General features: G+C 24.6%; 3 protein-coding genes across 5 annotated transcripts; 2 read left to right on the top strand and 1 right to left on the bottom strand.

The window, feature by feature from the left end:
* Positions 1-1,712: 1,712 nt before the first annotated feature.
* On the bottom strand, positions 1,713-4,991 carry LOC122717488. The gene is made up of 5 exons (XM_043941601.1): positions 4,865-4,991; positions 4,692-4,784; positions 4,116-4,277; positions 3,810-4,047; positions 1,713-3,726 (listed from the first exon to the last, which is right to left on the bottom strand). The coding sequence occupies exons 1-5, from the start codon at positions 4,929-4,931 to the stop codon at positions 1,734-1,736; spliced, it is 2,553 nt and encodes an 850-aa protein (XP_043797536.1). The 5' UTR covers positions 4,932-4,991; the 3' UTR covers positions 1,713-1,733.
* Positions 4,786-8,055, top strand: LOC122717523 (TBC1 domain family member 19). The gene is made up of 10 exons (XM_043941687.1): positions 4,786-4,796; positions 4,985-5,567; positions 5,788-5,910; positions 5,975-6,255; positions 6,439-6,499; positions 6,626-6,856; positions 7,111-7,345; positions 7,464-7,665; positions 7,739-7,925; positions 7,987-8,055. The coding sequence occupies exons 2-10, from the start codon at positions 5,436-5,438 to the stop codon at positions 8,053-8,055; spliced, it is 1,521 nt and encodes a 506-aa protein (XP_043797622.1). The 5' UTR covers positions 4,786-4,796; positions 4,985-5,435.
* LOC122717487 (coronin-7) lies at positions 7,787-16,244 on the top strand. Of its 3 annotated transcripts, XM_043941598.1 has the most exons (19): positions 7,787-7,925; positions 8,941-9,118; positions 9,467-9,679; positions 9,765-9,913; positions 10,030-10,216; positions 10,304-10,601; positions 10,741-10,996; positions 11,113-11,265; positions 12,334-12,702; positions 12,903-13,527; positions 13,802-13,915; positions 13,998-14,168; positions 14,259-14,697; positions 14,781-14,919; positions 14,994-15,200; positions 15,270-15,405; positions 15,466-15,602; positions 15,801-15,890; positions 16,021-16,244. In XM_043941598.1, exons 3-19 carry the CDS (start codon positions 9,520-9,522, stop codon positions 16,027-16,029), a joined length of 3,639 nt encoding a protein of 1,212 aa, XP_043797533.1. In that variant the 5' UTR covers positions 7,787-7,925; positions 8,941-9,118; positions 9,467-9,519; the 3' UTR covers positions 16,030-16,244. The 3 variants fall into 3 exon arrangements, with proteins under 3 accessions (XP_043797533.1, XP_043797535.1, XP_043797534.1); XM_043941599.1 differs by lacking the exon at positions 12,334-12,702 and having other exon boundaries at positions 7,794-7,925; XM_043941600.1 differs by lacking the exons at positions 14,994-15,200; positions 15,270-15,405; positions 15,466-15,602; positions 15,801-15,890; positions 16,021-16,244 and having other exon boundaries at positions 14,259-14,713; positions 14,781-14,906.
* Positions 16,245-18,029: the final 1,785 nt, after the last annotated feature.

Below are 18,029 nucleotides of genomic sequence, written 5' to 3'. Positions count from 1 at the left end.
TTATTATTTCTCTTTTTAGTTACTTTCACTTATAAATACATATATATATATATATATATATATAATATATATATTTTTGTTTATATATATATATATAAACAAAAGTAACTTATATATATATATAAACGTAAATTTGATTTTTTTAACAGGAAAAAATAAAATTGTTTTCATATTTAAAAATCATATTTTAATTTTATTTTCATTTTAAAAAATGTAATTAAAAAATTACTTATTTAATAATTTTGATTTAAAATATCAATGAATAATTATCAAAATTATTATTTTAAATATAACATTTAAAATACTTTCATCTTTTTAATCTTTGTATCCTTTATAAATACACAGACGACATTTTAATATTGCGAAACGTTACAAATTTCATAACTTTGTTGCGTTTCCTTTATATATTTGACTGCGTATATAAATATTCATAAAATGTTTGCAAAGAAAAATTTTTATGGACTTGTTGTATGTATCTAGAGACAAATATTTATCTGTATACATAGGATATAATACATAGGATATAGTTAATTTAAAGATAAAAAAGTAATATATTGATTTTCGGAATCGATATATGTATATATGAAAAAAATAAATAAAATTAAGCAAAACTTGAACTTTGAAATTCAAAATATGATTAAAATTAATTAAAGAAACTAAAATCAGCACCTATATTATTTATTTCAGAAGTTACTTCTATCTTTTAAATTTTTTTTTTTAATGAAAAATAAATAAAACAAAATGCTATAAAATCTATAAAAAAAAAGATAACTATTATTTTAAATATTTTGTAAAAAAGTATTCTTTAGATTTAGCTTTACTTAATAGATAAATTTATTATTTATTATAGATTAAGTGACCATTTTAATAACATCCCAGATCAAATATATTAAGACATATAAAATACTATCAACAATTTTATGGCCTTTTTTTACCATTTTTTGCATGTTCGTTTCAAACAAATCATATGTTATTTAAATAAATATAGCTATTAAATATATTTATATGAAATATCTTTATATAAGATAGAAATGCTCATATAAATATAGCAAAAATTTGATCAAAAAATTTGAAAAAATTTTCGAACTTTACTATTATTATAAAAATAAGTAAAGAAATTTCTTAATTTATAGAAAAAATTATCAATATATATAAAAATAATTTAAAAATTATTTAAAAGAAACTAAAATTTTTACATTATTCATTACATACTATCTGTACAAAACAAACTATGACAACTTTCTACTTATTTAAGCATTTTTATTAATATTTTTATTCTATTAATCAGTATTACTTATGCAACATACAATATTTAATAAATTAACAAAAGTTCTTAAATTTTCGTAGAAAATCTACGTTTAAATATCTTAAATCTAAATATCTCAATTAGAAATTTTTTAATATGATCAAAATACGAAAATTGCCAATAAATTTCAGATATTTTAATGAATATTTTGAAGAAATGAAATAAATCTATAATAGTTGAAGACTTATTAGAAAAGATTAAAAGATTAAAGAAAATTATAAAATATAAAATAGAAATATATAACAATGAATTGTTTTTTGTCATGCTAAATTTAATTTATCATTGAATTTATTTATCATGTAATTTTTCATTGATTTCAATACTTATCATGCAATATTCATACAACTGATTAATAAAAAATAATAAGTAGATAAATGATTAAAGTACTAATAAAACTCACGAAAGATATTGAATAACTATTATTTAATTAATCGTCAATAATAGTACAGTCATCTTCATTGCTGCTTTCAGATCCTATGGCAATAGATTTATTGGAATTCTGTTCATTATTATTTGACGTATTTAATACACCAAGATTATCAGCAATAGAGAAATGTTTTTTTTGAGTTTCACTTTGATTTTTTAAATCATCAATAAATTCATTCGCGGCAGTCTTTTTATCTAAATCATCGTTTATGTTACTAACCATTTTCACAAGATCATCAACAGCTTTGCAGGTAATTGAATTTCCCCGTCGCGACTCATAGGATTTTAGATCGCTTTCCTTCTTAACAGAAATATTTGAATTACTGTTACTTGAAACATTCGATTTATCCATAGTTCCTAACATTTCAGAAATAAATGGCGAATTAGCTTCTATTAAATCCTTTAACGATGTTTCATTTGGATCAGGTAACTCTTTAAAGTTTTCAGTTTGTATAATTCGAGATTTTATATTTTGCTTTTGTAAGAATTGAATAAAATGGTCTTCATAATTTCCAAATGACTTATTAATTTGTTTAACAGATGATATAGAAATATTTCTTTTCTCTGATTGTTGAGTCACTTTTTTCAATGCAAAATAGCTTATGCATCGATCATAATCTTGTAATTCCATAGTATTTATTTGCACCGATTTATCTGCTAAGAGAGCAGAATGGTTCCCTACAGCTCGATCTATAGTGTTTCTCTTTTTGAAAAAATTTATTCCATCGACCACGTTTGTAGTACCAATCAGATCAGATGGATCCATAATGCTATATTCTATTTCGTTATCAATATTAGTGTCCGAATCAGATTCATTTGTACAAATCATATCAAGAGGTATTTCTTCACAATTAACTTTCTTACGAGTATTATTTTCATCCGAACAATGAATAATTCCTATTTTTGTTTGATATCTTTTCCATCTATTATATTCTCGTATTATTCTGTCATTAATATATGCTAATTGAGTTATAGTATCACGTATATCGCAATGAAATTGTTTAATTAAAAGACGAGCATCATTTAATTCATACTTTTTAAATTCCTCTCGTTGAGATGTCTCAAATAAACCTTGGAATTTCGTTTTTAGATTAACTAAAATATTATTGATCTCTTTACCATGAGGAAATAACCTTTGGTTTAATGTTTTTACGTTGCGCCGCTCTTGTACTTCTTGTCTCTTTACATTATTATAATTATTTTTTGAACTTACAAGAGCAACAGGTACTGCTTTATTATTAGTAGTAAAATTCTTAGAAGAACGTGGAACTTGTGATGGACCAACAACTGCTATATCTTCTGAATCACTTTCAATCTCTATAATATTTGAATTTGTAGTTATACATGACGTATGCGACTCGGGTAAAGGGAACCGTGATCGATTTAATATATTAATATTCTGATTAGGTATGGTAACCATTGGAGTTGGCGCAGAATGTAATGTCTGATATAAATTCATTTGATTCATTTGATTTAGTGAATTAGAAGTATGACGAAGAGGTACAATAGGAGTTGCAAGTTGTACAAATTTTGGATTTGTAACAACGCTTACGACAGATGTGCTACACATTGTTGATTGCCGCGCAATTGTAGAATTTACTCGACCAGGATATACTCGAGGTTGCGCTATAACCATACCGTCTCCATTAACAGTCACATTTTCACATTCAACCATTGTTTGCTCGCATGAAAGTAAAGATGGTAATATTTCATTATGATCCATAGTTGTATCATCTGATATTCCGCTATGATAATTATTAGATAAAGATGCATTGTTTCCATCAGAAAACCTTACTTTTCGACCTCTTTTTTTACGTTTAGAAAGAACATTTGATACTATTTGTTTGGGTGTATAAGTTTCATCATCTTCTTCTGAATTTGAACCATTTCGTCGACGCTTTCGTTTTCTTCTACGTGGACAACATTTTGATTCATCAGTATTTATTTTTTCATCTATTTCCTCTTGAGACATATTACAATTATTTTGAAATAATCTGAAAAAATTTAAATATATATGATATATATAATTATATTTAATCTTAAATACCTTTTTATTTTAATTTTTGATCTTGTTTACCTATTCATTGTCTGAATATGTTGTAGCAAAGCCCAACAAGTTCCTCTTAAATTATATAAATCTCTGGGATCACAGACGAAACATTTCCATTTTTCATCTGCTTCAATCTTTTTTCTCAATATAGGATCAAAATTCCTTTTAATACATTTATAACAAAATGTGTTACTACAAAAAGAGCAGCAATATAAATTGCCACCATTTGCACACCATCTACAAAACATATCTGTTGCATCATCACCTATAAAATACAATTAAAAAAATATAAAATTTGAATTAATTTTTGCAAGTATCAATAATAATATGTACCTTGTTCAAAGGTGCCATCTCCATAGAAATCTCTGCATTTTGCACAGAGCAATGTATGTAGTACAGGATGTTCAAACATATTATGAGAATCTGCTGGTGCAGATCCAATATGTGCATCGCATGCTGTGCAATGTAATCTTTGAAACCGTACTGCTGAGATCTCTGAATTATATAAATTTAAAATTATATATTTTCATTTTTTTTTAATTTTTTAAAAAATTTATTTTTTTAACTTAAAAATTTAATATTTATATTTTTTTAAAATTTAAATTTTAATCTGTGATGAAATATTTTTGCATTAGAAACAATATAAAAAATAAACAAAAAATTATATGATCATTAGATTAATATTGAAATTTTTTATTAAAAATTTCATAAAATAAAAAATTATTGTTAATACTCTAGAATATAACTTTTGCTATCTTTTTTTTATTATTTTAAAATTGCAATGTTTTTTATATACAATAAAAATATGACAAGTGCCATGCTGTACCAAATGATATTATAGACAAATTTGTTGAAATAGCAAATTAACAGACAATATAAATTGAGTATATGTAAATTTTATGAACTTACCATTGCCAAACATAAGTTTATAATAGCTACACTCCTCTTGAGAAATAGATACTGGTACATTTGTCGTACTTGGAAGTAGTTCTCTGGGAGTTACTGCAATATGAAGTAGGTTAGACACATTATATTTCACGATATCTCGTACAAACTCGTCCTTTAAAACTCCACAATCTCACCATTTTCTTTACTGTCTACTTCCTTCACTTCATTCACTTGTACTTCAAGCATACTTGAAATATCCATTCTTGACGTGTTTCCAATCACGATCACGTCTAACGTTACGTTTCAAAACACAGGTTATCGCGCCGCCATTTTCCTGCAAGCGCACCGGCCTAAAATTTTGGCACGGGACGTTCGAACATTCAAAAAAATGTACGTATTTCAAAGATAATACCCTATTTGAGCGACTCCAAATCGTTGTAGAGATAAAGAAACTTATGTTACTTTTAATGATCATTTTTATTAAAAGATTTCAATAAATGTATCACTTTTAGAAATATTTCTTCCTATAATTTAAAAAAGAAATTTTTATAATATACACAAAATATTGAAAATTTTATAACATATAAATCAAGAATATAATAACAATTTTTAATTTTGAATATTCGATTGCGCAAATGTAAACGCAACTCACCCCTGTATTCATCACTGTGACTGCGGAAATGAATTTATTTACAAATGGCGACCACTTTTCGGATTTATTATAAAACAATTCAGACCAAATAGAAATTTTCGAAAAATATAAAAATGACTGACAATATAGAAGAATCCAATTATATTGAAGAATCCAAAAAAACATCATTAAAAAAATCTGCAGAAAAATTAACAGAAGAAATACAAAGTATGGCTAATTATAAAAGTCTTTATACTGAAATTCAGGTACGCACAAAGTATTTAATCATACAGAAATTTTTAAAAATAAAAAATTTTATATTCATTTTAGAAAAATATTTATTTATCATGTAAGAAAGAAATTTTAATTATACTTTGATTCAAAAAAGCAATTACAATTCGAATCTGTTTTTAATACGAAAACCGGAAATATAAAATATTCGAAAAATCAAAAACACAACTAATAATTATTACTTTTGTTTTTTAGAAACTCGTTGCTTCTACTGCAGTAAAAAGAGAAGATTTTAAAAATACGTTATTGGACGCATTAAAAAGTAATGGTTTAGAAACAGAAATTAGAAATACGGTATTTCATTGGGTCAGATCGCAAGTATATATCATTTTTATTAAAAATGTTTGTTTTAATGAGAATCTTTAATTAAATATTTTGTAAGGGTTCTTTATCTGCTGCATCAGAATCAACCACGAACGAAGTGGATTTAACTTATTTAAAAAAGGCTCAAATTCAATGGGAGCGTAGAATACAAAAATCTTTAAATTCAACATGTAATGAATTAAATGTGCCATTGGCACGCATAAGACCAAACGCAGATCGCGAAGAACTTGCTGAAAAATGGAATGAATTAAGCACTTATGATATCGGTGATCTTAATATTGATTTATTAAATAAAAATTCTAATAAAAATGTAAAAAAAAGCAATTATAATAAATTTAAATTTTGTTCAATTTAATATTTAGATTTGTCACAATATAGACCTCTTTACGCCCCAAAAGACTTCCTGGATGTGCTATTTTCTATTCGAAATCCTTTCTTTAAAAAACAGCCGTACATATTTATTATTTCTTAATAAATATTTCATAAGTTTTTTCCATTTTAATAAAAATAACGATCTTTCAGAGATGAATTGAATTGGGAATTCAGCCACATAGAAATTCGCGTAAAAACACTCATGCAACTGGTATTTTTCTTTATTATACTTTTTTTAAATAAAAAATAAATATATTTAAACTAATATATATAAATATTTAAACACATTATTACATAAATTAATAATAAATTATTATCATTATTATTTTTTGAATAGAGATGTTTGTATGTGGAATTGGCAAAAGGTATGCCATTATTAGGAGTGAATCCCGATATGCCCAGTTCAGAAAATTTTGCAAATCTAGAAGAAGAGAGAATTTATATCGGTGAGAAAATATTGAAATCGAATCATGCTCCAATTGCACAAGAATTTTTGAAACGCGGAGCACCTCGAGCTCTTCGTGGTCGTCTGTGGTCTCTTGTGTTGGGATCCGCAGTAAAACAGAATGTAAAAATTCCAATATTCTATTATACGAAAAAAAAAAAAAAATAGAAAGAATTAAAATTTGAATATTTTTTTAGGACTTAGAATATTATGAAGAATTAAAAAATATGGTATTACAATATGATATTGTTATAGATAAACTAATAATAAAGGTAACAGATTTCTTTTATCATTTTTATTTTTTTTTTTTATTAAGAATCTTTCTTAAATTTTTTTTTGATTATTTTTATGATTTGTTTTTTATATTTTTATTTCAGGATGTGCAGCTAACAGCCAGAAATGATGATCAATATTTTGTATTTGAAGACGTTTTATATAAAACAATGTTATGTTTTTCTCGTGATTCGGAAGTATTAGCACCTGTTACAACTGATAGAAGTGCTGGAGGTCAAGTAATACATGCTGTTTTACAAGGAAAGCCAGCCACTTTGGAAAATACTCTAGTTTTTCCACCAAGTGGTGTGATTCCATTTCATGGCTTTACGATGTATGGTACAAAAATTAATTTAAAATTAATATAAAAAAATTTGTGAAAATTGATAGATATTTAAACAAAATTAATTGATTTATTATTAAAATATATATAATTTAATATTAATTTTAATATTAGCTACACCGTTTTGTTACTTATATGACGATCCGTGTGCAATGTATTATACCTTTCGAGCTTTTTATTTGCGGTATTGGTTTCGATTGCACACTGTTTCTAGTCACGAACAAGGTATTGTAGCATTGTGTTTGCTCTTTGAGAGATTACTACAGTGTCACGAACCTTTGCTTTGGATTCACTTTAGAAACATTCATATACAACCGTAAGTTTAATTTATATTTTATATTTATATCATTATCAGAAATAATTAATGCTTTGAATAAAATATTTTATAGGATTAGAATTGTTTTTAAGTGGATCATGAGAGGTTTCAGTGGCCATTTGCCACCAGAACAATTGCTTTGCCTTTGGGATCTAATTTTAGGATACGATTCATTAGAAATTATCCCTTTACTTGCAGTCACTATATTGAGTTTCCGAAAGGAAAATTTGATGCAAGTTAATAATCAACAAAGTGTAGAGGTAAAATAATTATTTCGTTAATTATTTATAAGAAATTCTGTTATTAATTTTTTATTTTCAGGCTGTCTTGGCAGACTTATCTTCTTTAAAGGTTGTTCCATTATTGCAATTGGCTTTATTAAGAGAATAATATAAAATGAAAAAAAAATAAATGAAAACTTTATTTAAATGTAAATTTAAAATTTAAATAGAAATAATCTTTTCTTTTATGTTTGTGCAAATTGATATCTTTTTTCATGATTCATAAATAACTATTATAAAAATTCAAACACAAAAACATTAAATATAAGGTATAAGTATATGAAAAACTAAGTAATTTAAAGAATACATAAATTTTTTAACATTATTAATTTCATCAGTGTTAAAATTATTAACTTTTTTCACATATTATTATCGCTGGAATAACGACCGATATTGGGCCTGTACTTGCAGTTGATTTCGGAACGTAACTGCACATATACATGGTAGCTTATAAATACGAATGTATGTGTGTTCAATAATAAAAATATTCTATGAATGTGTGTCTTATAAACAATTTAATAGAATATAAAATTGCAAAAATTTTAATTTGGTAAATGAATTTATTTATTTTTTTTTAATTTAATTTCAATAATTATTAATATAAAATTAATTTTATATAATAGGCATTTAAATTATTTTTTTTATATATATTTTACTATGCACTTATATTGAATTCAAAATATATTATATACTTTTAATTATTTATTACTATACATTATTATATATTATTATTACTATTATTATTTAATAAATTATTGCAATTATTATTATAATTATTTCTTTAAAATCGCACATTTTAGAATATTTTAAGTATTAATATTCTAAATATTAAAAAGCATTATAAATAATATATAATAGCATTATAATTATGTTTCTATTAATATAAGTTTTTATTATAATTCGAGACTTTTTATATTTTGTTTAAATATTCTTAAATATTTTTTTGTTAAATATTTTTTTGGTACACATTATATAATTTGCTTGTGATTGACAGAGATAGAAGAAGTCTGTTGGAGGGGGATTTTCCTGTTTCCGCCTGTCAGCCGTAGACTGGTAGAAATCAGAGACGCCTATCTGCCATCGTCGTGTTTATAATAGCTGATTTTTTGCTGAATTTAATTCTTTACTAATATTTTGTGAAAAGCGTGCAAAGCCACGCCGAATAGAGGCTTGTAAGTAGAATACATCGATCGATTTTACTTCTTTTTATTTTAGAAATTATATTGACTGTTATTGTTATTACTTGCGAAGTTGCAACAGACAAGGGTGGGGTGATTCTCACCCCCAAATTATTAGTCATGCACAGTTTTATACTAACTTGAAACCCTTCATTAATGTTTTTTCTATGTACCTAAAAGCAATAATAACTTATTTAATCTCTGAAATATAATTAAAAAATTTGAAATTTTTATATTTTAATAAAAATATTTTATTTTCTATTTTAAAAAAATTTTTTTTTTTGAATAGTGCATAAATTAAAAAATTCTAAAATGAATAATTTGTGTTATTATTTTTATCAGATTACATGATTTAAGCACTAATTGATCTGAAAGCTATAATTGAAAACGTCAAAATGGCTTGGCGTTTTAAAGCATCTAAATATAAAAATGCAGCTCCTATTGTTCCTAAACCAGAAGCTTGCATTAGGGACATTTCAGTTGGTTCCTATCAAACTTATGGCAATAATATTACAGCATCCGCTGCATTTATGGCATTTAATGTAGATCATAATGGTATATTTATATCTTTATATAAAATATATATCATATCTTTTAAATTTTTATATTACATTCTTTTTGCTTTCTTCTTTTAAATTAGGATCTAATCTTGCTGTATTACCATTGGAAGATTATGGAAGAAAAAGCAAAACTATGCCTTTACTTCATGCTCATGCAGATACAGTAACCGATATGGATTTTTCTCCATTTCATGATGGTTTATTAGCTACTGGTTCTCAGGATTGTCTTGTAAGTCATAATATTTTATGATAAAAATATTTATCAATTATAAATATTTGCATAATTATGTTATTTATATTGTATAATTAATTAAATTATAAATTACTATAATTTTCTTATTATAGGTTAAGCTATGGCACATTCCAGAAGCTGGCTTAGAGGAACCTTTGTGTAATCCTGAATGTACATTCTCTCATCGTCAAAGAAGAGTGGAAGTAGTATGTTGGCATCCTTCAGCTGAACATCTTCTTACAACAGTATCATATACAAATTTATCTCTATGGGATGTGATTTCACAACAAGAATTATTTTGTAAATAAAAAATATCATATTTGAGTGCTAGATAAAACATTTTCTAATAATTTTTAATTTATATAATATTACTTTATTATGTTACAGCTAATAATGAACATACAGATGTTATTCAATCTTTAAGTTGGAAGCAAGATGGTATACTCTTAGCTACATCTTGCAAAGATAAACAAGTGAGAATCATAGATCCTCGTGCTTCTACTTGCATTGTCAATTGCTGTTCCAGTCATCAAAGTATCAAAGATTCTAGATGTGTTTGGTTGAATAACAGTGATAGAATACTCACTACAGGATTTGATGCAGCAAGATTAAGACAGATTTATATAAGAGACTTGAGGCATTTAAATGAACCTGTAAAAACCTTAGAATTGGATTGTAGTACAGGGTAAGAATTGATTAATACTTTATTTTCTGAAATTATTTTATTATTTTAAGAATGTCTTAATGACTTTTTTTTTAATAATTATATCATTCTATAATATATGTATATAATATAAAAATATAATATAAATTATATTTCACAGTATTCTAATGCCTCTTTTTGATCCTGATACAAATATGCTTTTTTTGGCTGGAAAAGGAGATACTACTATTATGTACATGGAAGTTATGGACAAAGATCCATTTTTAGTTGAAGGTATTCGTCACAGTGGAGAACAAACAAAAGGAGTATGTTTAGTGCCAAAACGAGCACTAACTGTGATGCAAGCTGAAGTTAATAGATTATTACAACTCACTTCCACTATGGTGATACCTATTATGTATCAAGTTCCACGAAAAGTAAGTATATTTTAAAAATGTAATTAATACTATATGTATTTCTTAAAATTAAAAATTATTGATTAAAATTATTGATTATCAAAATTTTTAATTAAATTTCAAAATTTTAATTTTAGACATACAGAGATTTTCATGCTGACATTTATCCAGATACAATAGGATGTGTTGCACAAAATAATGCAGCAGCCTGGATTAAAGGACATAATATGTCTGTTCCTAAAATATCTTTAGATCCTGCTAAGAGAAATAAGGGGGAGGAATCCATTATTGTAAGTAAATACTTCTATATTTTTTTTTAGCACTTTTAAAAAATGTAAAAAACTTAAAATGTATAAAATATAGTAGAATTTTTTTTAATAAATATAGAAAAATATTGATTAATTTTATCAAAAGTTATAATTTTTTATGATGTGATGTTATTAAATTGCACGCTTATCATCATCATTTCATTTTATTATCCTTTTTGCTATTCTGTTTGCCAGTTTGAAATAAGTTTTTAAAGACATCTTTCTTTCTACTTTTTAATGTGCTATGCGATGTATTATTTATGTTTAACTTTTATTATAGATAAATTATTATAGATTAATATTAAACAAATAGTAGCAATGTATCAGATATATAATATATAATTTATTAATGCAAACTTGATAAATATATTCAAATTTGTAAATTATTCAATTCAAATTTATAAATTATTGTTTTCTGATACTTTGCTAATTGTATATTTATATACATAAGTACATAAGAAAGTAATATAGAAGTAGAACATAATTTAAATATTTTTATTATTTATATTTAGAAACTTCTTTATGCATTTTCTTTTGGCTGATAATGTACGTTTCATTTTGCATTATTTAATTTCATTTCCTCATGCTCTGTGTATATTTTTTCACGTTTCAGATATCCAATGTATGTTTTATAGTTTATACATTAGCACCATTCAAAGTGTTATTCCTGGCACGTGTAATTTAAATGGCAATTGATGTTCTGTAGCTTATTATATCAGCGTAAGTAATCTTAAGTATGCGCGTAACATAGCTCTTGTGTTTTTAAGCAAATGCTTCAATATATTCTTTCTTTTTGTACATATTTGAATTTTTGAATCTTTTTGTTATGCATAGATGTAAAAAGAAAGTAGAAACTTTGATATAAAAAGAAATTATAAAAATATTGTGTCTTTGTTGTTTTTTATGTATTTTCTACAATTGCAATGTACAGATAATGTACATCTGCAATGTTTGTAGAAATTTTATAGCATTAATGTAAAATAAAAGTTTTGAAAGTGGAATTTGTTAATAAAAACATTTGTACCATTAAGAAATTTACCATACTCTTAGGTACATAAAGGAAACTTAGCAACACTCAAAGAAAATGAACGAGAAATAAAAATAGAGCAGAAACAATTAAAATCCATAACTATTGCTGCATCAAAAGTTTATACAAAGACACAAGAAGGGAATGATAAAGAATCACTATCTGAGGATGATATTGAAAAATTAGAAGATCCAAAGAAAATAGAAATTGAAGACGACAAAAATAAAGTGCAGAATGGAGGTCAGATGATTCCACCAAAACCTTTACCAAGGTCATCAAGAACTAATAGTATTTCCGAAGATGAACCGAAGCCAGTCGCACGTCCTCGAACATCACCAAATATGGGCTCAGTAGTTACATCCGTGAATCCTAATGCAATTGGAGGATATAAGGTTGTAATCTGGTATAAGAAAAAATAATAGCGTTATGAACAGAATTTTATTTTAAAAAAAATGTTCTACTTCTGTATGCTTGATAATATTCTTCTTCATTTCATTTTTCTCATTACAATTATAATATCATCATAAATAATTTATCATGAAATTTTCATTTAAAAAAGAAAAAAACTTAATTTTTTTTTTAATTTTTTTAGCCTCGACTTGGACCAAAACCGTTTCAAGCAAAATCAGGTAGTCAAGAATTTTCTTTTGACAAGATTTTTTCTGTTCCTATTGCTCCAAATAATGACACAAATGGTTATCAAAATGATTTAAATAATCAAATAGAGAATAATATTGAACCAGAGAAATCGCCATCATTTAATAATGAACGCATCAAAGAAACGGAAAATGGAAAAAGTGATTCCAGTTCTTTGGAAGAAGATACAAATTCAAGTGATTCTGGTTACAAACCAAAAACACCAAGTACTGCAGAAAGACGCAAAGTTTTTGAAATAAAGAGTAAAGATGAATCGCCTGAAAATGAAGAATTAGGAAATTTCGAACGAGGCAATACAAACAGAAATTCTATTGCTGAGAGAAGAAGACTTTACGAAAGTCGTTCTGTATCTGTAACTGATGGAAATTTAGCAGAGAAGGCAATGGGTTCGCCAACGATGTTGAGACGTAGAGATTCCTTTAAAACCAAAAGTGAGGTGATTAAAGAAGATGAAGTTAAAAAAGTTATTTCAATGTTGCGCCAGCAAAGTATGGATCCGCGATTGGAGAAAGTGGATAATTCTGTAACGCCAACGCCAAAGAGAACATCAACTGTATTTGGTAAGAAAAATATAAAAATTTTTTATAAAATATTAGTAATTGATATACTTAGTATATTTAAATTCTAATAAAGTTTAAATTTAATTCTGCTTTACTATTCAACTCTACTTATCACTTAATATTCTAATTTGTTATATTATCTTTTCGATTATGGTTTTTATTTTCTTTTTATTAATAATTCAAAATTGTTATTTGTTATAAGAATTATAGTATAATCATAGTATAGTATAATTACAATATATATTATTGTATTAATTATGTTTATTATATATAGGTAGAGTATCAAAATTTCGACATTTAAAAGGTACACCTGGTCACAAATCTACTCATATTGAAAATATAAGAAATATTAGTCGTCAAATATCTGGAGAATGTGATGGTTTTCATGGTAATTTGTATAAAACATACATATTTACATATTTATATATATATTTTTATACATTTATTTTTAAATTGAATTGTGATTACAGCTAATTCTGATCGCGTTGCGGTACCACTTAGTGGACCAGGTGGCAAAATAGCAGTTTTAGAATTAAAGAAAACCGGAAGATTACCAGATGGTGTAATGCCAGCATTAGTACATGGTGCCACTGTAATGGATTTTCAATGGAATCCATTTGATAATCAACGATTAGCTGTTGGTAAAGAAATTATTAATATTATTAAATTATTATGGTATTTTATAATAAAAATATTTATTAAATGATATCTGTTATTATTACTTATAATAGCATGTGATGATGGAATGATTCGATTATGGGAAATACCAGAATCTGGATTATCAGAACCAACAAACGAACCAAAATATATCATAAAGGCTCATACTGATAAAATATATTTAATTAAATTTCATCCACTAGCATCAGATGTTCTTGCATCAGCATCTTATGATATGACTGTGAAAATTTGGGATTTGACGCTTTTGTCATCTTGTGATACAGCAGTTGCGAAAATAACACTAATGTGTCATACCGATCAAATTTTTAGTCTTGCATGGTCACCATGTGGTCAATATCTTGCAAGTACATGTAAAGATGGGAAATTACGAATTTACAAACCAAGATCTAACGATGTACCAGTTAAAACTGGGAAAGGACCTGTTGGTACTAGAGGTGCACGAGTTATATGGGCATTGAAGGGACAATTTCTTGTTGTATTAGGTTTTGACAAGTACATACAGCATTAAGTACTTATAAAATTTTTTATAATCATTAAACAATAATTTTTTACTATCTATATTTTTTTTTTTTTAGAGTTTCAGAAAGGCAAATATATGTTTTTAAAACGGATAATCTTAATACATCATTAACAACAGTTGGATTAGATGTGTCGCCTGCAATTTTAATGCCATATTATGATGAAGATAGTTCTACACTTTTCTTAACAGGACGTGTAAGAATATCATTTCTTATTAAGTTATTTGAAATATAATAAAAAATGTTTTTTCATAAAAAATATATTTACAGGGTGATTCTACAATATACGCTTTTGAAGTAACAGAAGAACCTCCATATTGTTGTCCACTTAGTCATCATCGATGTAGTACTTTGCATCAAGGTTTATCGTTTCTTCCTAAGAATAAATGCGATGTTGCTAGTGTAGAATTTGCATCAGCTTTAAGATTAACAAATAATACAATAGAACCCTTGAGTTTTACTGTTCCGCGTATAAAGGTAAATTTGATATAAAATTAAAACTTCTAAAAAAAAAAAATAAATTAATTAATTTTAATTATCTTTCAGAGTGAACTTTTCCAAGATGATTTATTTCCACCAACTAAAATTACATGGAAACCAACTATGACTGCTACTGAATGGTTTAATGGTGCTAACAAGCAAGCTTATAGAATAAGTCTAAAACCACCTGGCATGGACAACTGTAAGTAAAAATTAATAATTTTTTTTTTTAATGTTATAAGTATTTGTGTTTTATGTATAGTAACTGAAAATCAAGGCCAAGGAATAGTTACAGCACCTATTGTAGTAAAGCAACAATCAACAACACCATTTTCTGTATCTACTCAATCTTTTAATAGACTAGGATGGAATCCTGATGTGAAAGCTAAACAAGAAGAGGTATTTAAATATTCAAAAATAATTCAGTATAAATGAAATGCACTTATAGTATTATTATAAAAAGCATCTATAATATTGTTATTAAATATAAAAATCTCATTTCAATTACAAATAATTATCATTCATTTTCTAATAATTTTTATTGTAAATAACAAAAAATTATTAGAAGTAAAATTTGTATTAATATGTATATGATAGATCCAAAAAACTATGAGTAACTTTGTGGGCGATGTAATACAGTGCTCCTTGGAACAAGATCATATGGAAGGTGTAGAGGAACACGAATGGGTGGGTAAATAAAATAATTTTTATAAATAATTTCAAATATATATAATCTTCATACATTTATATATTTATATATGAATATAATATCATATTCATATATCATATATTTATGATTTAATTATTTTAATTACAGGATGAGTGAAAATTGGTACCGATAGGTAAATAATCATATAAAAATAAAAGGTAAGATGAAATAAATTTAAATATAGCTGTTTGAAACATAACTTATTTGTAAGTTAAAAATCATAATATAAGCAAAAATATTTCAATAATTAATATCATACATGTTGAGAGATATTTATAATTGCAATAATAGTTTCAAAAAATTTTTTTACTTCTTTTTTATTTTCTTTTTTGGATTTATCATATAAATTTAATTTAAAAAATATAAGGGACTGAATATTAAAATATTTTCAACTTTGTTAACATTATTTTTGTGATTTAATTCTTATAATTCAGTAAAAATTCTTGTAAAAAATTTGTAATCCTTTTTATAAATAATTTCTATTAATTGTCATTTTATAATTTTAATATTAAAGATAAATGCATAAAATAAATATTATAAGAATACATTAAAAATTTAGATTTATAATTATTCATCAAAATTTATCAGAATTTGACAATAGTTTTAATTATTTTTACGATTTTGAAATCATCAATATTATTTCAAAATATATTTTTGTGAAAATAAATCTACTATAATTTTTTTTTTATTTTTAAAATTTAAAAATATGCTATTTATAAATTATAATGTCTGGAAATATAGAAAAGTTCAGTGTATTAATTAGAAACAAGTATTGCATAATGCATAAATAAATTTTTAATTTCTTTCACTAATTATTTTTAATAATTTTTTGTAACATAGACATATAAAATCATATTTGTTAAAATCAAAATCATTTGAATAAATATTGTTTGAAAAATTGTTTAATATTTCTAAACAATTATAAATTAATATTATTCAACACTGTTCTTTTCTTTTGTTAAATATAACAATACATAATAATTCATATAATTATTAGTTTTGAAAAAATTATATATGATTTATATAATATAAATGTATCGTATTTTTTTTTATTTAATATTATGAATAATATTCTTAGTACATATGCTATTATAATGTAATCATCATACGTGTGATACTAGCGAACGATACAAATTTTTTTCATAAATCGAAGGTCAAAAATTTTTACAGAATATCATAATACACACACGCACAAAGATAAATAATAGAAAAATTACATATTAGTAAATCGTCATTTAAGTAAATCAATATTTACAGCAAAATATATACTCGGTAATAATAAATTATTCAATGATTCTATTGAATATAACTAATAAATTAATTTTTATATATTTTCAATTTCAACAAAATATTTATAAAAAAAAAAGATCACGATCAAAGATTCGAACTGTATTGTACTTGAAAATAATTTTCCAATTCATTATGCATATATGATTAAAACGTAAAAGCGTAAATTCCATATTTATTGGTAATCAAAAAAAAAGTTTTAGATTATAAAAAATATAAAAATGCCTATTTTCTCTATATAATATATACTGACTTTGTATTTTTTAATAGTCTAATATTAAATAATAAATTAAGAGAATAAATAAAATAATTTATCATTTTTATAAAATATATTCGTTTACAATTTTAAATATATTCTCCATTAAATAAACCATTTTTTATCACACTAAAATGATATAATCATCTTTAATGATAGTTTCTCATAACTAGAAAAAATATAATAGCGTTCCTATTCATGTGATTGAAACTTTTATATAAACAATTTTGTATAAATAAAGATAAAGATAAAGATCCCTCCATTTGTAATAATTTTTAAATATGTCTACAAGCAAACATGGAATTTACGCTTCCATATATAATCACGCACATTTTATACTTTTATATTAATTTTATATTACCGATAATTTAATAATCGTATATAAAAAAAAAATAAATCTGATGGTGCTGTGTTATTTCGACAAATTTTAGTCTATAGTTGTCATAAATACAATAATAAAATTGATAAAAAACATGATCATTATTCATTTTGCTCAATGGTTTAAAAACAAATAACATTCCAATTTTGTATTTTATCGCATAAGAATAAATTATAAATAAAATTATCACTCTCA

Source organism: Apis laboriosa, unplaced genomic scaffold, assembly GCF_014066325.1.
Source record: "Apis laboriosa isolate Shangri-la unplaced genomic scaffold, ASM1406632v1 scaffold5213_cov150, whole genome shotgun sequence".
Taxonomy (NCBI): Eukaryota; Metazoa; Arthropoda; class Insecta; order Hymenoptera; family Apidae; genus Apis; species Apis laboriosa.
The sequence above is the reverse complement of the archived record's forward strand: the minus strand, read 5'-3'. Positions and strand labels throughout refer to the sequence as shown.